Source organism: Mauremys mutica, chromosome 17, assembly GCF_020497125.1.
Source record: "Mauremys mutica isolate MM-2020 ecotype Southern chromosome 17, ASM2049712v1, whole genome shotgun sequence".
NCBI classification, from domain to species: Eukaryota; Metazoa; Chordata; order Testudines; family Geoemydidae; genus Mauremys; species Mauremys mutica.
In genome coordinates this window covers 26,639,410-26,660,785 of record NC_059088.1, presented here as the reverse complement: position 1 = coordinate 26,660,785, position 21,376 = coordinate 26,639,410, and the positions used below count along the sequence as shown (strand labels likewise).

Below are 21,376 nucleotides of genomic sequence, written 5' to 3'. Positions count from 1 at the left end.
ACTGTTAGGCATCACTGTAGGGGCAGGTGTTAGGGAGTGGCTGCGCTGATGTGGGAATCGAAGCCCCGTGGACCAGTCAGGATGGGCGGTTTGGTCCAAACACGCCCCCCCCCCCGCCCCCAAGATCTAACGACCCCCAGGAGAATTGTACCCACGTCAGCTGCCAGAAGGATATCAGCCTTCCTGTGACTGGTTTCACTTCCTTCTAGAACCATGCGTTGCCTTTCTGAAGAATCTGGGGAAATTTACAACGTGCCGTCCAGCCTCTCTCTAAACTGCTCCCCCAGCTGTTTTGGAAGAAGGTGGTTCCCACTCATTGGCTCCTAGCTTCATATCAGCAGCTTTCAGTTCCTCCATCTTGCAAGTGGAGTGCTTGCGAACTCTGCACAATTCAGTCCTCAGCTGTTCCATCCAGGAACCAGCTCCAGACAAATCAGAGGTTCTGTGAATTTGCTCAAGGTTCACGACGATTCACCAGGGGCCTCATGTGAAGCCACTGGATTGTCCTGGATTCTTTGCTGTGAATATTTGGGCAGCTGCACGAGCTTATTTGGTGCCTAGATCTTAGGCCAGCCCTCTGTTCCTGGGCGGATTTCACCCTAGGATTTGTAAGGTGCTTTGAGATGCTCTGGTGGAAGGTGCTTCAGCTGGAGAATGGCTCAATTAGTCTTTTGGGAATAGGTGAATCCTTTTCCTTGAATGTCCAGAACTGCTGAATAGGAAACACCTGACAGTTCCCCTCCCCCTGCTTTGTCCTTCTGAAACAAAACAGTCCCTTATGTCAAAGCTCTTCCTTTGTTTTTTCACCTTGAGGGGTTTTTTTAAATAAAAAATAATCGTTCCTTCTTGTCAGCAACACTTCCCTCTTTTCAGCCATCTCTTTGCTACGGAGAGCCAGGATTATTATCAGCTGCTTGGGAAAGGGGGTTTCTCCCCTCCTGGAAAATGTCATCGGAAAGGGGGCGGGAATCCTTTTCATCAACGTTTTCAGCAGAAAATGGAGACTTTTTTTTTTTGGAGTCTGAAATACGTGTGGTCCTGGGCTGGGAAAACATTTGTTCTTTGAGTTTCTCGGGTCTCTGATGAAAAACCAAAATGTTTCTAGGACAGCAGATGCTTTCTGCAAAAATGTTCATAGAGTCGAAAACCCAAATTCTGCAAAAAAAAGAGAAGTAGAAGGAAAACTTTTGACCAGCTCTGTTTAGTGTCCCCCTTTCATAGAGAGGGAAATGAGGCATAACAACTGGCTCACAAATTATTGGCAGAACCAGGATTCGAACCCAGGATCCTTGACTCAGGGTCAGATCCTCAGAGGTACGTAGGCACCTCACTCCTGTTGATTTTAAGGATCTGGGTCTCATTGCCTACTGCCTTATCCATTGGACACCCTTCCCCCCCACACGCACCTCTTGTTAACACTGATGGTTCTATCTAGTCCAGTGTTTGGTCGTGCTGTGACCCCTCCTTTTCATTGTTGTCCTATTTACTGGCAGTGTTGGTGAATCATATCAGACCAGTTCACCCAGTGTTGTTCCATAGGTCTGAATATCATCTGGCTGATGGCCATCTTGTGTTTGGTGCTTGCCTCCCTCCATGGCTTCGGTGAAAGCTGGGCCCAACGCGTTGTCTAAGCAGGAGAGTTTGGGCACAGTGCTGCCTGCAGGTACAAATTTGCAACCCTCCGAAGAGTTAATGAAAATTGCACCCTCCGTGTAGAGAAGACTCCGGGCTAGTCTGTGATGAATATAAAGGAGATTCTTTACCCAGGCTGCTGGACACAGACAGACCCTGTGGTTCCCTCTGGCCCCGCAGCTCGCGGTGTGTCCTGCCGAGCGTGGCCCCACTGAAGCCTGGCCTGGACTGCACAGGCTTGCTGGCCAGACTACAGGCCTAGAGGCAGAATTTGGCTCCCTGAACAGGTCTGTAATAAAAGCGCTGGGTGCAAATACTTCTCCGTGCTCCGAGTAGCTCGTCTGCCTTCTACTTCCCCAACAGACGAGGTGGTTGGAAACCTCGCGTTTCAATTCCAGTCTGGTGCACGCAGCTCTAGCACATCCCACTGGCCACAGCTTGGGAGAGGCGTTGGGCCAGGTCTCCAGCTGGTGCAAATCAGCATGGCTGCATGGAGTTCAATGGAGATGCTGATCGTTCACATGAAACGCCCGGCTCTCAGAGACGGCAGCTCCCAAGCGCAACCAGGAACGGGGGCTCAGGGCCTGGCCACAGGTGCGTGCGTATCCTGGGATCACTAGGAGAGCAGGGGTGCTGGAAACTGGCTCAGTTAAGTGCCTCAGCCCAGGGAGAGACTCCCATTAATTGAAGGGGCCAGCTCTCAGGGAAAGACCCTCTACTGACTTCCTTGGGAGTCGAATAAGCCGGCCCAGATTGCCAGCCAGATGCCAAAGCAGCCAGATGGCTTTGGTTCAAGGGGCTGATCCAAACCCCGGTGACTCTTGCACCTGTTGTGGGAGCATTTCCATCGGCTGCCATGGGCCAGGCCCCACTTCAATTGTCCGCGGCTCGAGATCCTTTTTCGTTGCTGGTTTTTGCTGTGGCTGATGATGATGCTTGTTAACAGGCATCCCAGCTGCCTCCCCCCTGAGGATTTTGGGTGTCCTCGTTCTGTGCCTCAGAACAGCAAGTTAGGTGCGTAGACGAGCCCACCTGGGTCCCCCTTTGGGGGATAGTCCCCTTCTCTGGCACGTGAGTCTCTTCGCAGGAGCACCCTGTTCTCTCCCGCAGCTGCCCAGAGGGCTTTTTCAGCCCCCGGTGACATGATGGAGCTCAGGGGTCAAACAGAATTGATTTTGTCACAGTCGCACTCGATCAGCATGCAGATCTCTGGCTCCCCGCAGGCCTGGCGGCTGCAGGGCCTTGGCAGGCCCGGTTCTCGGCCGCCCTGTGTCTTGTGCCCGTCTTTACACCTGTGGAAAGTGGGCGTAAAGCACCACCAGCTCCGAAGGGTGGGGAGACCATTCCACTGCGATAAATGATCTTTGGCCTTTGTCTTCAGTCATCCCAGGATCCTGCAGGATTCTGAGCTCTTCCTACAAAGTCCTGAGGCCCAGCTCCTCCCAGGTCCTTTCACTGCCTGACTCCCGTGGGAGATCGGGGGTGAGACCCCTTTCGGGATCTGGGCCTCAGAGCCTTTAGCTCCCATTGACGTCAATGTGAGTTGAAGGTTCTCAGCGCTGCCCAGGATCGAGCCCTGGGTTCCTTCATTCTTGGTGTTTCCCTGTGGAACCTCGTTAGGGCTGATTGACACACAGACATCGTTAAACCAGTGCACAGGCCAGCCCTTAGCTTAGGAGACAGCGCACAGGACTTAGCAGGAATGCCCCTGCTCAAGGGGGATTTGAATCTGGGGAGGTGATGATTTAATTGTCCTGATGTAAGATTCCTTAACGAGCCAGGGCTCAATACTCAGCTATAAGCAAGCACTCGACTGCCTGGCAGAAGGGCCATGTTGCGAATCCAGCCGAGAGAGAAGCAATTATAATTTTTTGTAAGCACTGACCAGTGCCCTGCATGCTCCACTGTGTACCAATGGATAATCAGTTAATTAATAACGGTGCTAAGCTCCTGCATGCACAGAACCGTAGAGGATGTGCCATGATGTCGTTTTGCTCCTCCCCATCTCCCAGCATCTGCTATCAGGATCAGCACAGAGACACACACAGAGCAGTGAAGACATGGAGGTGGCCAGCAAAAAACCTTCTCTCCCTTTATTGCTAGTGACGCTGATCAGCCTCTCTCCAGGTAGGTGAACCAGAACTGGTTTAAATTGCACACGCAGAGGGCAGAGTCTGGCACAAGGACGAAGGAATATTATAATGTAAGAATTTATAGCAAAAGAGCAGGAGACTGAAGGGGAGAACCAGCTCAGACCCAGCTGGTATGTTTTTCCCCATGGTAAATTGTTTTCAGTGCATTTATGGCAGCTTTCTATGCATTTTTTTTAGACTGGATAGTTATTGACTGTTAAATTAATGTGAGTGGAATATCAAAGATATATTAATAGAGGTGTAGCAGTTCTCGAGACCAATTTATTTTCACCCACTGCAGATTTGTTGCTAGATATTTTCCAGAGTGTTATCTAATCCAGTTGATTGTGTGGGTTGTTTTTTTAAAAGAATTTATAACTGTATCACCAAAGAAATAAACAGTGCTGACAATCGGGATTTCTTCCTTAGGTTGTTGATTTTCAGGTGTCTGAGGAAAGGAGACTAGTCTCTGCAAATTTACCGTCTGATTTTTATCAACAGCTCATGAACGTTATGGGCCAGATGCCCAGGTGGTGTAAACTGCTGTAGACCCACTGAACCCAGTGCAGCTTTGCCATTTTATACCAGCTGAGAGCTTGGCCTCTTATGTAAAACAAGACAGAAGAACCTCCGTTAATTCTCACTTTGCTAATCCACAAATCTAATAATTCTCACCAAAGCCACAGTTCCTAGAGAAACCATTTAATAGCAGAGACAGATCAGCAGGGAGAGCCTGTTCCTAAAACTTGCTGTTTTTACAAAATATGCTGCTGCAAAACATAATGTCACCATTTTTCTTTTAAAAAAGGATGCTTGTCTCAACCCCCAGGTTCATGATTCTGCCGTGCGGATGAGGAAGATGGAAAGACATTTCTGATGGTGTAGCACTTCCCAATTGCTTTCTTTGTTCTCCTCTATCTGCACAATTGTGTAGGACATAGGTCTGGTGTAGCGACGAGCCGCAACCAAAAATGGGTTAGCACTGAACAAACGCAGATCCAAAAAATCTCTTAACAACTGCACGTCCCTGTTCTAATTTCATTAGACTGAAATTGGACTGATCCATGTACAAAATACCCCATGATCACTTGGTTCAGATCAGTTATAATTTTTAACTACATGCTACATCTACCTCTATCACTCATCATTAGTCAGTGATCTTTCCCATCTATTTATCTATCCTGCCATCTGATCTGTCTTCCTATGGCACCATGGCATTTATGCTTCTCCCTTTCAACTCTTAGACCTTTCTGGTATGATCCACTCTTCCCCCATGAGCAGTCAGCTTTTTCCAGTTTGAGACCAGGGATTTACCAAGATTAACCTGTTCCAAACAACTTCTGGGTAAACAGGATAAAAATCGCACCACGCAGACAAACTCAGGAAACGATTTCATTGTAGCAAAGGGACCCAGACAGGCTGTTTTTTTCCAAACCATCATTTCCTTAGACTGCCCCAAACAATGGTGTGGCAGCAGCAAACGGAGCCACTGAGACCAAATATGTCGCTGTAGAACGGTTGCCTGTTCTAAAACGGATGTCAGTATCCCAGCAAGCCCCACACATCAGTCGAGCTACTGGCCTCTGGTAAACTGGCCTGAGAATGGATGAGGACAGTGGCAAGCAGTGTTTTGCAGAGATCTTGATGAACATCCCTAAAATTAAATACAGTTGGAAGCATGAATAAAGTCAAGTGCTCCAGAGATGAGGAAGGATGGTCCAGGGGTTAGCGCCCTAGCCTGAAACTTTAATTCATATATTTTAAGGCCAAAAGGGAGCATTTTGATCATCTAGTCTGGTCCCCTGTATAACACAAGCCAGAGGATTTCACCCAATTCTCACCAGTCAAATTGTGTTTGACCTTGGAGAGCCAATTCCCTGCTCGGCCACAAACGTCCCGTGTGACGCTTAGTCTCTCCATGCCTCAGTTTCCCCATCTGTAAAACAGGGGCACCAACCCTCCCCTACCTCACAGGGGTGTTGTGAGACTAAATAAATTAAAGATTTGAGGCACTCGGGTGCTACCGTCGCGGGGGCTGCTGCATCCAGGAATCGAGTAGTATCCTGTTAAATAGTTTGCAAGCCTTTGAATGTTTACCATGCTCTGCGTTTTAGAAGCCAGCCAGAGAAGTGGCGTGCATGGAGCTAGGCCTGGTGCCTTCCTGTGTGTTTGGTAAACACAGTTAGTTGGGCCTAGGTGGTTAATTCATGTTGTTTTTGTTTGTGGTGGAAACATCAAAAGAAACACACCTGGGGCCACAGATGACCTGATACAGGCAGGTGCAGGTCGGCTGTCAGAGCTTTCAAGTTGTGGAACTGACCCAAGAGTCTGGAAATGCTGATGAGGCAAATTGACTTGGTTTAGGGCTTTGGGGCCTTGTCTGCCTTCCTGGGCGGGGATTCCTGACAGACGGCCCCCAGCCCAAGCCAACTCGCTTTGTGCTGCCCGTGGACAGTTCAGGGAAGTGCCATGAGTGAAACCCAGGTCCCCGTTCAAGTCAATGGGAGCTGTGTGTGGGACTTGGATTTTACCCAGAGACCAGGATTTTCAAAAGGGCTCGGCACCCACAAGTGAGGCTAGATGTCCAGATATGTATGTTGGATCTCCATGTGGCCTGTGCCCTCCGGACAATCCAGCCCCAGCTGTAAGAGCTGGGACATCTGGATGGAGAAAATCTGACCCTTTAGCCCGGGCTTAGTGACTTTCCTGAGTCAGGACCCGACATTACAGCTTAGCACCCTAACCACCAGGCACCTCTTCCTCTCTGTACAATCACTGTAAACCTGCGAGCTTGACACAGGTGACATGCAAGGGGAGTGAAGCTAAATCACAGGAAAGCCACAAGAGTTTTAAAGCACAGAAAAAAAAAAAGCAAAGAAAATCAAAGGAAGTCTCAGACAAATAGGATCAGCATAACGAAAGCCCCACGGATGCTGAGCACTTCTTATGCAGAGATGTGTACAAAGCAATGCAAAGAGGCAGCTTGTAATGTGGGCTGCGGGAAGGTTTATAAGAAGTAAACTCTCTGATGTCGGTATTTAATCTTCTTTAATACACAGGCACAGCTGTTTCTTCTCCCCATCCAAGCTGGCGACGAGAGAAGGGAAATCACGGCTTGTGGGACTAGGTTTAAATTCAATAACGTGGCACCTTTCATCCCACGTTATAGCCAGAGATCATTTCGCCCACCTCTGGGGTGGGGTAGGGCGGCTGTGTAACAGCACACAGCAGCATTATTCAAGACTGCAGCCAAGTTGGAATTTAGTCAGAGCACCAGGGTTAAAACTATAAATCCTAGGTACTTTCATGGCTCCCTATCACCTTAATATCTGGGCACCCCACACTCATTAATGGATTTGTCCTCACCAAACCCCTGTGAAGCAGGGCAGTGCGACTGTCCCCATTTTACAGATGGGGAAACTGAGGCACAGAGCAATGGCAGCCCATGTTGTCAAAGGCATTTAGGCACCTGTGATTTCAGTGAGAGTTAGGCACCTAAATGATGTGTCCAAGCTCACGCAGGACCTGGCATCCCAGGTCAGAGCTGCTTCCTTAACCTCAATTCTTGGTAACTGAGTTGGGTCTAGGGGGGCCGGAATGATCACCCCCAGCTGGGAAGGGGTCAGGTGATGCCTATAAAGGCTGAAAGAGCAGAGGTAGGAAGAGGAGCCATAGGAAGTGGCTGGCCTGTGGAGGGGACCATGGAGAAGAGCTGCCAGGAGCAGGAAGCCCCTGAGCTGGAGGCAGGAAGCTGCTGGGTTTACATGGGGCTGTTTATTTGGGGTTTGCTGAAGCTTGCTGGTGGCGCTGGGTCTGGTGGGAGCCTTTCCTGAGCTGGGGAGATGGGCCAGCAGCCTACAGCACCTTCCCTTCCAACTGGAGCTGGCTGAGAACAGACCTGGTCGGCTGACAGGCTGATTTCACACTTTTAAAATCCGATTGGAGGAAACCCTGGTGTGGTATTAAACAGCTGCCCTCTCCTACCCCAGAGGTGGCTGCATTTTGGTGGTAGGTGAACTGATCTATAGATGGTTTTTGTTATAGCCAGAGGGACCATTCGGACGTGGAGTCTGACCTCCTGCAGAGCATAGCCTGGGAACCTCACCCAGTGCCTCCAGCGCGTAACTTCTGGCTGAGCTAGACGAAGCTTCGAGGAGCTAGCCAGTCCTAAGGGGTGACAGGTGTGAGTTATTGTTTATCCAGGGCCAGGTTCGCTGCTGTTGTCAATCAGAATATTCCCATAGCAATCGCTGGAGCAGTGCTGATGGATACCTTCTGGGGACTGGGGGGACCTAGTCACTTCAATAAAGGGAAGCTAATCTGCACCATGTGGACATATGCCCCAGCTGACTCCAAGGGAGGCTTTGCCTCAGCAAAGACATCTGAGCTGGCCCGCTATCATTCTTCACCCAGGGCGAAACTCCCCTACACTGCACACACGTGCCTGTCAACACATTTTGCATATGCACCAGATGGTGGGGGGATCCCATGGCCTAATCCCAAAGAAATATCAGATTTCTCAGCAGGCTTTAGTTGGCTTTTAATGAGGCTGGCATTTGTCGTTATAGAAACAAAATATATTCTACGCCATTCATTTTCCCTCCCTCCAAGGTGATTTCAGGGCTAGGCTTTCACAGAGGATCACGCAACCAGACCAGCTCCAACTAAAATGTATCCGAATGGTGCACGATGGCCGTGTAGACACGCTCCCTGAACTATTACTCAGCAGGGAGGTCTCAGATCACCAGCCGCTTCGCGGCTGTCGGTCTTTCTGCAGGTACAAGGGCAAAGGAGGAAAGCGAGGTGCCTTGGCCTTGTTTCTGGGGAGCCCTTCCTGAAATCTCAGGGGCTGTCGTTCTGATGAGATTCCCGCTCCAGTTCTTTTTGACCAAAGCGGTTCTGATGAACGTGGGCTAAAGAGAAACAGCTGAGCTGAGAATCTTCGCCGGTTTCCTTGTCAACAGGAGAGTCTTCGTGTGAACCGGAGGCTGGATCTGGGGAAATGCATTACCCTGACCAAATGGTCTCCACATGCCAAACTAGCCCTGCAAGCCCTTGACCTCAATGGGGCTGTGATTATTATCTGGCAGCTCCACTCCTGGACCAGGATCCTGCTGTGCGAGGGGCCGGACAAACGCAGAACGAAGACAGTCCCTGCCCCAGCGAGCTCACAGTCTACGTTCTACGGTCTAGAGCATAGAAGCCTAAATGCCATCAAACTTCTATAGGGCAGTCAGGAGCCTAAACACCTTGTGGCCTCCGTGACTATTGAACTGAGTAAGGATTTGCAGGCTCGTGCAGGGTGAATGTACCCCATGCAAAGGGCCACTACCGAGGGCATAATGCCACTTAGCACCCTCTGAACCCCTGTGCTGAGAACTCCAGTGGTGCAGGATGCCTTGTGCAAACCCTCTGCGCAGGGAGGCATTTCCCCTCCTCCTCAGCGTGTGGCTACGCCGCTCTCGGGGTGTGATCGTGACCAGGGTCCTCGTGGTCCCTCAATTAGGGTGAACTGCAAAGAATGGGGCAGACAATCTCCATAAAGCTGGTGGATATTCCGATACTTGGATTCACCAAGCCAGCATAAAACAGCTTCTTTATTACCTCACTGGTTACTCAGAAATCCAAACACCACAGTTCCCTTAAAGTGATCCAGCCTCAGGCCTCCATCCAGGTACCCGTGTCAAATCTGATGAAAAATTCTGTAAATCTTATTTCAACATAGAAAAGAAAAGGTTCTTCCCATCCCAAAGGATCGGCCATGTTACCTCCCAGGTTAATGAGTGTTCCAGATCTTACCCAAATACATGCTACAGCCAATTCTTATTAACTAAACTAAAATTATTTTTAAAAAAGAGAGAGGGTATGGTTAAAAGATCAGTATACATACGGACATGAGTTCGATTCCCTGAGGTTCAGATTCGGAGCAGAGATGGTGAGCTTTATAGTTGCAAAGAGTTATTTCAGAAATAGTTCATAGGTTAAATTCCAGTGTCCAAATCTCACATTCAGGGTGTACCAGCATAACTGGGACCTCAGTCTTGCGACTCAAACTTTTCCTGATGACGTCTAAGCAGATCTGAGATGACAGAATCAGGACCCAAGGATCTTTTATACAATTTCATTGACGAGTTGGAATTCCTCAGGGAACAAAAGGTCATTAGGATGACTTTAAAGGAGGTCCATCACCGGTACTTAGCTATAGAATTAACATAAGGCCATTTGCTTGTTCCTCCACCATTCAAAGTACATTTCAAAGAGAGATGAGTACCATATCCCATGTTTACAATTCATTTACATGACAGGATGTTCTTTTGACCTTTGAATTATCAGAATACAGCATAGTCAGGGACTGTTGATTACACTGTCCACCCTACTCATACATATGTAAATACACAAAAACAGAAATATTATCTCCTCAAATGTCTTATGAGGGTTATTTATTTGGCAGGATGTTTAACCCTTTCTAGCCATGCGTCACAGAGGCATTTCTATTCTCAGCGAGTGTCTATGCTGCCCTCAGGGTGTGTGATTGCAGCAGGTGTAGACGGACCCATGCTAGCTTTAATCTAGGTAGCTCACGCACCAGTAGCAGGGAAGCTGCAGCACCATGGGCTGCGAAAGCTGCCTGGGACGCTGGGTACCCAGGTAGCCCACGCTGCTTCAGTACCTGAGCTAGCTAGATTAGAGCTAGCCTGGGTATGTATGTCTGCTGCAGTCCTGCCCCCACCCCCCGGCTGCAGTGTAGACGTAACCTGATGCACTTTCCAGAGCACACGGGGGGGGGGGGGTATTTTTAAGAGATGCAGCCTGAAAGGGGAATTTAGCAAACTAAAAACCATGCTTCAATTTACCTCCTTTCTGCTGCTTTTCTGTTTATTTTGTGACACACTGGAGGGCTGGAACATTTCTGCCTTGCCTTCTTTCTTAGATATCCTGGTTGCCCAAGCACCTACTCCCCACCGCTGGGTGAATGGGACTCTGGGAGGATCAGTCTTGCTGTCTGTGGATCTATCCCCTGGGAAAAAGGTGAAAGAAATCGAATGGAGCTTTCGTGCTGGGTCAGGTGTGACGATCCAGCTGGCTGAGTTCAGTGCGGGGAAGTTTGAGCGACCCGATCCCAGCGACAGATTTAAGAAGAGGCTAGAAAAGTACAACGAGACCTCGCTGAGGATCAAGGCTCTGGAGCTGGGCGATAGCGGAGTTTATGAGGCCCGGATTAAGATAGTACCAGCAACTGTGGAGGAACAGGCCTTTCTCCTCGCGGTCTATGGTAAGTGACGACAACTCGATATTTAACGGCGTTTCCAGGAGTACACAGTGCCTGAAGCTCTGATATTAACGATAATTCCTCACGCTTTTCATTTGTAGATCTCAAAGCAATTTACAATAGAGGTCAGTAGCACTACCCCCATTTTGCAGATGTGGAAACTGAGGCATGGGGCAGGGATACACCTTAGTTCACCCAGCAGGAGAGGGGCACAGTCAGGAATAGACCCCAAGTCTTCTGAGCCCCAGTTCAGTGCTCAATCCACTAGGCCACACTGCCGAATGATTCTGTGCACTTGGGGTGAAATTCTCCCCTGTGCAGAGGGGCCAGCACATGGTCTAGGCACCAATTAAGGTTCAATAAAGGTTTTAAGCAGCATGTAACCCCAGCCCTTGCTCCCTGCATGTGCCTACATTTTACCCAGGATGCTCAAAGTCAGAGCTTCAGCCACACCCACCACTTCAGGCCTCCCCCTCCCCCCCGCATAGCTACCAGCCCCCCTCCCAACGACTCCCCCTCCCAGCGCTGAGCACAGGAAAGCCAGTCCTGTCAAACAATGTTACCAGAACTCTCACCCTAGCTGGTGTGGCTCTTAAAGCCCCAGCTGCTGGAATCAAGTGAGCGCATGAGACTCTCAGCTTTCCTTTCCAAAAAAATATTTCTCATCCTCCTGGTTGCAGAGAGAAGCTTGAAATGGTGACAGGAGTGATGCCAAAGGCAAGGAAAATGTGTGGTTTGGCTTCAAAAACCTCTGGCTTAAAAATCATCTTTCTTGATTTGGCGGTGGGGGTCGGGGGGGGGGGTTGTCTCATGGTTTATTTTCAAGGTTGGGGGCTGGTAATACAGAGTCCTGCTGAGAGATTCAGCTCCACGATTTTGGCGTGTGCGTGGTGGGGGTTTTGCTGTGTGTATAAAACAGGTCCAGCTCGTGTATGTCTCATGTAAAATTCTCCCCTGCTTCTTTATTTGCTTGAGAAGTTAAACAACCCCAAGGGCATTGTTTAGACTGAGCAGCCGGACGCTCCCGTTACCCTTTTCCCAGGTGAACAGGAGGTGAACTGTTTACCTAGCGCTTGGGACCACCCAAACCAGGGCCGGCTCCAGCTTTTTTGCTCCCCCAAGTGGTGAAGAAAAAAAGAAAAAGCCGGAGGAAAGAGATGGCAGGCTCATGGGGGGGGGGGGGGGAGTGTCCTTTTGTTCTGTGTTTATGCTCTACGGTTGCCTGTCTTCTGGTCCGTGCTGTTGAGCTACACTCAGAACTCCAAAGAGTCCCGTGGCACCTTATAGACTAGCAGACGTATTGGCGCATGAGCTGTCGTGGGTGAATACCCACTGCTTTTACAGCTCCAGACTAACACGGCTCCCCCGCTGATACTCAGAACTCCTGCATTCGAGGAATTTCAGCCTCGTTAAGGGCGCGCTCAGTCACTCTCTTCCCTTCTGGAACGTCCAACCTGCCCGGGGTCGGGGTCGGGGTGAATGGGGTGTAGGGGCTCTGAGCAGCAGGGATCAGCTGTCACGGTGACTGGAGCGTATCCGATTCCGCCGAGTGTCACTTGTCTTTGAACACAGAGCCAGTGCCGCAGCCCCAGATCCGGAGCCAGCTGCTCGCCAGCACGCTGGAGGGGTGCAACGTCACGCTGCAGTGCCAGGGCTCGGGGAAGGGAAACGTGAGCATCTCCTGGGGGAGAGGGAACCCGGTCCAGGAGCTGGATCCAGGTCGGCACCAGCTCTCCCCTGATGGCAGGAGGCTCCAGCTGTCTCTGCAGCCCAGCTCCCTGAATGCCACCTATACCTGCACGGTCAGCAACCCCGTGGATCAGAAGATCGTCTCCTTCGACCTGCAGAGCATCTGTCGCAGTGGAGGTGAGGGGTTTGTGGCCTGTCTCTGTGTTGATGGCAACACTTGACGCTTTGTTTCGGGGAGAGAGTGCGGTCTAGTGGTTAGGTCACCAGCTTGGGACTCGAGAGACCTCACTTTTATTCCCAGCTCAGCCACTAACCTGCTAGGTGGCCTGGGTCCAGCCACTTCTTCTCCCCCTCCCCATGCCTCAGTTTCCCTGTATGTAAAAATGAGGGACGATCCCGCCACTCTACCTCACTGCGGTGTCCTGATGCTACGTTCGCTCATGCTGCCCAGAGGCTACGGTGATGAGAGGCGTGAGGAGTTGCCCTAAGAAACACTGACCCCTTTGCTACACAGCGTAGAAAAGGACCGCGTGCCTCAGGGGGTTTGGGTATCGAATGGGTCGTTGGTTTGTATCCAGCTCAGTCATCGTTGGGTCTGGTTATTCTTCAGAGAGGCACCATCTGACCAAATAACACCCCCATGTCTGGGACCAAATGGCCTTGCTGGGGGTAGAGTCTGAAGTCGGGTCTGTCCCACAGCCGCTGAAGGTTCCCCTTCGGCTCAGGCCCCAGAGCGGCGTCTCTTTCAGCCACGGCCTGATGGCTAGGGGACGTTAAGCCCTGGCTCTTCATTACCCAGAAGCCCTGGCGGGATACCGCTAACCTCCAGCCTCTGCCATTCCAGATGCAGACGCGTCCTTCTCGAAGCCGGGGTACATTGTGCTGACGTTCTTCCTGTTAGTGCTAAGCCTTGGGACTGCCGTCTGGTGTTGGCGGATGAACAACGAGAAGTCAGCTGACCCAGGTAAGGAAAGCCCTTTCCAGCCCACCGCTCGCACCAGGGCTGGACTCTGCCGTGATGTCCGAACGAGAGCCCCGCAGCAGGACTGGGATCCCGCAGGATGCACTGCCGTAATAGCGAGATGAAATAATAGCCCTGTGCAGGGCTCTGATCTGAACTCTCTTCTGCAAAGGGGGCTAGAATCTGGCTTTTTTTTTTTTAAGGAGCACCAAGACTCTCCCATAATCACATGACTCCAGGAGCTGGGGCTTTAAGAAACATTCCAAGTACCATGAGGCTCACGATAAACTCATGAGAGTTGGCCATGGGGAGAATAGGCCCAATGCCCGGCATAGTGAAGGCCTTAACCCCTTTTTCATTATGATCCGAACATAGATGCCAACTCTGTGGGTGCTCCGGGGCTGGAGCACCCCTGGGGAAAAATTAGTGGGTGCTCTGCACCCACCAGCATCCAAGCTCCTGCGTCCTTATTCCTCCACCTACCTCCCTGCGCTTCTCGAAGGGGGAGGAGTGGGAACGTGGCACGCTCAGGGGAGGAGGCAGGGCCGGGGGGGAGCGGATTTGGGGAAGGGGTTGGAATGGGGGCTGGGAGCAGAGGCGGGTTGAGCACCCACCGGCGGGAGCAGAAGTCGGTGCCTATGGATCCAAATGTTCCCAGGATCCAGCATCTTAGCATCAAACATGCCTGACTGCGTCTTCTCTGGAGAAGGACTCGCATGGATTCCCTGCCCGTGATTTTGTGGGGGTGGCTCTGTGGATTTGGAGCTGTGCGGTGGGGCTCAGCTCACCACAGACGTGAGGCCTGACGGGCAAAGATGCCGACAATCCGGGCTGCTTGGAACTTGGTTTTTCTCGCTCCTCTCTTAACCTCACTCTCTTTCCTCAGCTGCCACCCCCACGGGCCCAGTGGAAGAAAGTCCGTCCGACCCGCAGTACGCTGAGATCTTGAGGAGTCCCCCAGAAGGAAATGACCAGGCGAGTGCTCTGAGCTGAGGTTATCCGGCAGCAGCCTTCCCTGCCGAGCCCCGGCACTGCCTTGTGCAGGGGAACGGCTGAGACTCTTTCATTAGACATTAGCAGTAAGTGATGCAGCAGGCAGGGCTGTCGGAAAGAGATCCTCCCTCTAGATGTCTCACCTTTGTGCGTTTGGACTGCGAGCTCTCTGGGGCGGGATTCTGACTCCCTCTTTAAACATCCTTATTGTGTCAGCTGCAGGCCGCAGCAGGAAGTTACATCCTCTTGCTACGGCCAACAAGTGCTGCTGTTTTGCCCAGCAGAAATTATCACTTCTGTCAACCACGAGCTGCCTGGCGCAAGGAGGAGAGGGAGTAGTGGGTGGGCTCTTTCTCTCTTTGGCGTGTGCGTTGCTCTTTTCTGTCTTGTGTCGCTCTTCGGTCTGGGCGTGGCTGCTCTTTGCTGTGTGTGTGTCCGTCCGTCCGTCCGTCCTCTGGGGAGCATCCGGCTCTACGCCCAGGGAGGCATGCGTAAGTGTCTGCACGACGTCTCTCTCTCGGCTGGGTTGTGTGCATGCGTGGACGCGTGATGCTCCTGTGTGCTGCATGCTGTTCCCCTGTCTGGCTTGTGCCTCTCCTCCGGGGCTGCAGCTGTCATTTGAGTGCACGTGCAGCTTCTCTGGGTGTTGCTCCATTCTGGGGGCCGGGGCTGTCTTTCTAATGGGTGCATGTGTCCTTCCTGGAAGGGTGTTGCTCTCTCCGCGGTGTGTAGGTCTCTTCTCTCCCCTTTGGAGGTGTGATCTCCCCCGGGTGTGTACCTCGCTGGGGGGTACCCTTGTATGTCTCCTATTCGGGCTGCCCCTAACCCCCTCCCGTCCACACACAACCCCCTCACCTGAGTTCAGTGGCGCTTTCGAACCTGCACTAGCTGGCTCCATGCGGGGTGGTTAGAGCCAGGGTGCTGCTTTCACTCAGGCCGCTCCCCCACCCGCTTTGCGGCATCGCTGCAGGCTACGGCCCGCCTGGCCCTCCGGCGCCTTCCCACAATCCCCTGCATGCCCCGAAGGATGGACGAGTTCTCCCACAAACCACTGGGAAAGAATCAGGGCGGCTGGGCTCACGGCAGCGCTAAGAGCCGGGGGATCTGTCCCCAGGAGTCCTCGCAGCGTGGGTGCAGACTCAGTAACAGGGGCGGGGGTCTGCAGGGTGCCTGCTCAGAGCCGGGCGAGGCTAACCCGGCTGCGCTGTGGGGTGAAGACAGATCCTAGGAGCCTTCAGTGTGTCGTCCTACGCCACATCCGCACTGGCCCGTTCATTGCTCCTTGTTTAGGTTTCGGGAGGGGAGCAGGCCAGCCGGCCATCTGGCTGTGTTTGCACACGGAGGAGCTCTCCGGGCGGGCACTGCACATGTGGGGAATGTGGACAGGTGCCCACACACATCTGCTGGCTTTGTCTATACACACACACACACACAGACCCCGGCTTTGTCGATACACACACACACACACACAGACCCCGGCTTTGTCTATACACACACACACACACACACACACACACACACACACAGAGGCTCCGTCTTTGTCTATACACACACACACACACACAGAGGCTCCGTCTTTGTCTATACACACACAGAGGCTCCGTCTTTGTCTCTACACACATGCACAGACACACACATCCACTGTCTTTGTCTACACACACACACACACACCCCATCATTGTCTACACACACATCGTTTTTTGTCTACACACACACACACTCTCTCTCTCTCCATCTTTGTCTATACACACACAAGTCTTTGTCTATACACTGATGGAGAGGCCAGGAGGCCCAAGGGTTCAGATGCCTCCTGTCCCACAATGCAGGCTGGAAACTCCCCAGTAGTCTTTGCTGACAGCAGAAGTATAAGGCACTCAGTATAAGTATACTCAGTGGCTCCAGGATCCCAGAATGCACTGGTGCAGCCACAGGTTGACATGCTGCACCAAGACAGTGTTATGTGAACATGAACCCCAGCTGCCCAAGTGTGCCATGTCTCCCTCTAGTGACTGGTATGCAGAGAGGATAACAACCTACTACTGCTGTTGGTTAATAGTGTTGTTACTTTAGCTCAAGTCGATGTGGTTTGTGCTTCTTGAGGCTGAAGGTGCTGAGTTTATCCATGCTGAGGACCCATGGTGGGGTCATTACAGACACATCAACCCATTGCAAGGACTGAGGACCAAACACTTCATACAAACAATGTTCCTACCAGGGTTTCCTCATTTAGCATAGAGGTTTGAGTTTGGAGGGATGAGATGAAGCCGTGTCCACTGCTGCGAGGGTAACAGCACTGTGTGTCATGTCCCGCTCTGGTCTGCCTAGAGGATAACAGCCTACAACTCTTACCAGTTAATGGAGTTGCTCTGCTAGCTCAGGTGGTAGAAATCTGTGCTTCGGCACATTCAACCCTTGCTGATTTGGGGGGAGAATTTTTAGCAAATTAATCTGCAGAGAAACCGGCTTGCAAAGTCCTTCCAATAACCAACGCGTCTGCTTTGGTTTCAGGGCCTACGTCACCTGGAAAATAACACGGAGCGGAGCCCACAGAAAGAGCCTCTAATCACCACCATCTACGACACGCTCCAGAGGACCCCCGAGAACACGTCCGAGGAGGTCACATAGGCCCCCAGGTGAGGGAGGTGCTGCTCTCTGTCCACGTGTTTAAAGAAGTGGCCAAGGGAGAGCGCGGGGGATGGGGAAGGACCTGGAAAGGTTTGGAGAGTGGGCTGGACTCCGATAAAGCATCCAGGGGTTGAGATGCTCTTCCGCAGCTGCTGCTGTTTACCCAGCACTGGAATAACAAGGTCGTGCCTAGCTCTTCTCGTCCATAGGTCTCAATGCACTTTACAAAGGAGGTCAGGAGCCTTATGCCCATTTCACTGATGGGGAAACTGAGGCACAGAGTGAGGCAGTGACTTGCCAAGCAGGCCAGTAGCAGAGCCAGGGATAAAACCCAGGTCTCCTGAGTCTCTGTCTGCTGGGCCACATCTCAAGGGGCTGGCCTTGTCTGTAGCCAAAGTCACAGTGGCTTAATTTAAACCACTTGAAAAACCAATTTAGTTCAACCAGTGCAAGCCCCTGAGTGGATGCTCTTAATTTGTTTTAAATCCGGTTTGTCGATTTAGCTGAATTGGATGAGGAACTGACGAACTCACTCACTACAAACCAGTTTCAAATCAGATTACATCCACACAGGGAGCTAGCACCCGTTTAACTGAACTGGCTGCAAATCCGTCCTTTCCTCAAACCGCTGCAGCACTGAAGACGGACGAGGCCTTTGACCCAAATTTTCAGAAGCAGCCCCTGTCCTGGGATGGGGCAGATGTTGGGTCCCAGCGAGAGGTGCCGGATTTTCAAGAGAGCTCAGCACTTGGCAGCTCCTGTTGGGAAAACAGAGAAATCTCCTGCTTCTTGAGAATAATGGAGACTCCCCTCCCTGCTTGCTGAGGACAACGGGACTGGCTGAGTGTGGGGAGCTCTTGAAAACCTGGCCAGCAGAGCCTGGATTTCGGAGGTGCTGGGCTCCAGCAGCTTCCACTGACTGCAGGGAGACGGATGGAGGGAGAGAAGAGAACAGACCCTCCAATCCCCCCATCTCCTTCACAGACAGGTTGGGATGGGGGCAGGGGGGTTGAGAGCCATTGACCCAAACTGTAAACCGTGTATACGATGGAAACTACTTCAAGCCAGGGGGTGCGGCAGCCCCCCAAGTTCCAGCACCTCTGAGTGCCAGTCCTGGGAACATGGGACTGGGCGTGCTGCACGGGGCGAGGTCATCAGCTGCTGTAACTCCGCGTAGCTCTGGGGAGAGGTGCTGTTTGGCACCAGCTGAGACTCGGGGCCCGTCTGATGAGTCATTTCATGCCGATGCTTTAGGACACAGAGGCAGTGCGGGGGAGGCGTGTTGGGCAGGCGCTGAGACCTTCTCTCTTTCCCCGCAGGAACCAGAGGAGGTGGCGTATCAGAGCTTACCAAGGGCTTTGAAGTGCACCGTGTGCCCCACTCAAACTCTGTAGCTGAACGGTCTCAGTTCCACCCGCGAACCCGAATGGGAGAAGACACCTTCTCCAGCTCTGGAGCCTGCCTCGTGACGCCTCCCACCCCGCCACCCCTATTGTTTCGGAACCTCGTGTGTGACGCCCTCAGCAACTGTTTTGGGAAGGAGGAACCCGAGTGAAGGCAGAGGAGGGAACAGGACATGCAGCTTCAGCACTGGCGCCTGCAAAAGCAAAGGGTCGTGCGGGCTAAGGTGACATCTGCCCATTCGCCGCGTGCAGGGGGAGAGGTGGAGAACACAGCACGGCCGCCCCCCCTGCAAGAGCACGTTAGCCAGCCGGATGGAGCCCATCTTTCCATGGTTGGTGCACTGTCCTCCAGCAGGAGCAGCGTCCCGTCACCAACCGCGGAGCAGGAGGGTGGTGAGAGGCAATGCGCCCTGGTGCAGAATGGCCTGTGCCGAGAAGGAAACCACTCTTGTCTGAGCCTGGCCTGCTAGCTGCATGACTGTGAAGAAGCAACGTCGGAAAATGGGCTCCCCGGGGATGGAGGCACCGCTCTGGCTGCGTGATGCGGCAGGGCCGTGGGCTGGGAGGGACTTGGATGCACCATGTATTTATTTATCTATTCCGTTTGATAATGCAAGCCCTGCGGGGTCGATGTACATGTGACTGAGGCATTGGATCCGGGGGCCTGTTCTCTTTGTGCTCGTTGGAGGAAGGGAAGTTTTCTGAAGTAGAAATAGGAACAGATGGTGCTGTGGCTTGGGGGGGGAGGAGAGCTATAGGCAGAGGAGAGGAAGATAGGAGTGTGTCTGAATTACAGTGGGTTGACTGACTGAGGGTACCGGGGATTCACTGATCGGTAGAAATTGGCTGAGTAAATGGCAGTCAGATTGCGGTTTGCCGCAAAACAGTCTGGATCCCGTGGGAGAAATAAAAGTAAAATCTCCCCGCGTGCCGACTACCGCAAGGCAGAAGGGCGCAGGGGCAAAGCTACACGTGGCTGGCGGAAAAGCAGCACAGAATATCACGCTCGCAGCAGGCTCTTCCCAGGGCTAATCTGGCTGAGCCCGGGGGGAGGTGTTGAGGAAGATCCAGGGAGCTGAGGGTGACTTGGCAGAAGCGAGATTAATGAGGGACAAACTGACCAGCTTAAAGAGTCGGGGCTAGATTCTGCCCCTGGGATCGCTAGGATTGCTCGGAGCAAAGTGCCGCTGAGGGCGGTAGAACCTGGCCCTGGGGCAGGTCCTGAAGCTCGGCCTGAGGGGCACATGCTGCAGGGCGGAGCTGAGCCCTGCCCGGTGCAACCTCAAGGAGGAATCGGAGTCAGGAGTCTGGTTCCAGCCTCACCTGCCCTCCAGAGCAATAAGTTACTGCAGTCCCTGAAAGGGAGCATGTCCCCTCTTGCTTATAGGGGTAACGTCTAGGGAGGGGCGACCCGAGATCTGGAAGGTCTTACGCTCTTCCCCCTTACGCCCCTGCTTGGCCAGGGAAGAGAGGACACAGTCTCGCAGCAGGGAATTACCGGGAAGGACAATGAGTGTGTCTCCTATTGGGGGGTGGTTCCCTGCAGAGGGGAACGGCGGAGGGGCAGCGGTGCGGGTGTTAAGGACGGTCGCTAGCCCCAGGGTGTTCTGTTACTGGGAGCCTGGCCTTGCCCTTACTAATTGTGCTGAGACATCTGTGCCGAGTACCACCCCCCTGCCGTTTACAGCACTCACACCATGGAAACCATCTCCCAGAGCTGCTAAGCAACCCTCAGACATTCAAGGACCCGGAAGACCAGCACAAAATGGTCCTGTGTTCCGGGAAAGTTCCCCTTTGAGTTCAGAGAAGCTCTTCAGAGGGGAAATCAAAAGCCCAAAAATCTTTCAGGGGCCGGGGGGAGGAAAAGCAAATTTGCTGCTGGATTTGGTTGGGCAGCTGTGAGCAGGATTGTTCCGCTCCCTAGTGACACATGCAAGATGGGGAGAGGCGTTGGGCAGCACGCGGTGATCCCGGACCCACCTCCCACACGCTAACTGGGAAAAGCTCTGGCGGGGGAAGGCAGCGGGGGTCTGGTGCTTGGAGGATCGCCAGGCTTCCCTTCTCCTGTCTGTCCTGTCTACTCACTGGGGGGGTCGCAGGGGACTGACTGTCTCTGTCTAGCAGAGCCTAGGCCCTCATCTCAGTGGGCGACTCCAGGCCTCCTTGTAATATAACTGAGAACAGACAGGGGCCTCTCCCGGGAAACCCGCCGGTGGTTTGTGTGTGTGGAGAAGTAGCCCCCTCCGCTGAAGTGTTTCCAAGCCTGCTTTTGCCCTGGCTTCAGTCCCCGGTTAGATTAGTCTGTCCAGTAAAGCATTGGATGATTTATGCTCTATTCATGCAAATACAAGGAAACGTATGCACAGTTACAGCCAACCTCTACGGGTGTTTTCTGTTGGAGGGAGCGGGCGAGGGGCCTTTGCATGATTGCTGGGACCCCAGTATGGTTTGGAGCTCTTTGGGCCTGTTCTCCTGAAGCAGCGAGCACCCGCACCTGCCGTGAATGGCGACAGATGCTGCTTTCACCCCCTTGGCCGGAGAGCAGTGGGGTGTTTGGATCGGGGGGCTGATCAGTGAGTCCCTCTTCACCCTGTTATTTCCTGTGATGTGTGAACCAAAATGCTCCGATTCTTGCGCTGAGAAAAGAGAATTTGGTCTCTCTTGCTTCCCT

At 52.5% G+C, this 21,376-nt stretch overlaps 1 protein-coding gene across 2 annotated transcripts in view; it reads left to right on the top strand.

Moving 5' to 3' along the window:
* Positions 1–21,376, top strand: part of LOC123351673 (SLAM family member 8-like) — a 23,270-nt gene extending 1,894 nt beyond the window's left edge. Inside the window, exons 1-7 of one of the 2 annotated variants that reach the window (XM_044991197.1) lie at positions 3,139–3,759; positions 10,696–11,037; positions 12,607–12,900; positions 13,568–13,687; positions 14,571–14,659; positions 17,186–17,310; positions 18,622–21,375. In XM_044991197.1, the coding sequence (XP_044847132.1) occupies positions 3,606–3,759; positions 10,696–11,037; positions 12,607–12,900; positions 13,568–13,687; positions 14,571–14,659; positions 17,186–17,302 (1,116 nt within the window). In that variant the 5' untranslated portion in view covers positions 3,139–3,605 and the 3' untranslated portion in view covers positions 17,303–17,310; positions 18,622–21,375. Of the gene's footprint in view, positions 1–3,138; positions 3,760–10,695; positions 11,038–12,606; positions 12,901–13,567; positions 13,688–14,570; positions 14,660–17,185; positions 17,311–18,621 lie in introns of those variants that run through there. The other variant, XM_044991198.1, reaches the window with a different exon arrangement.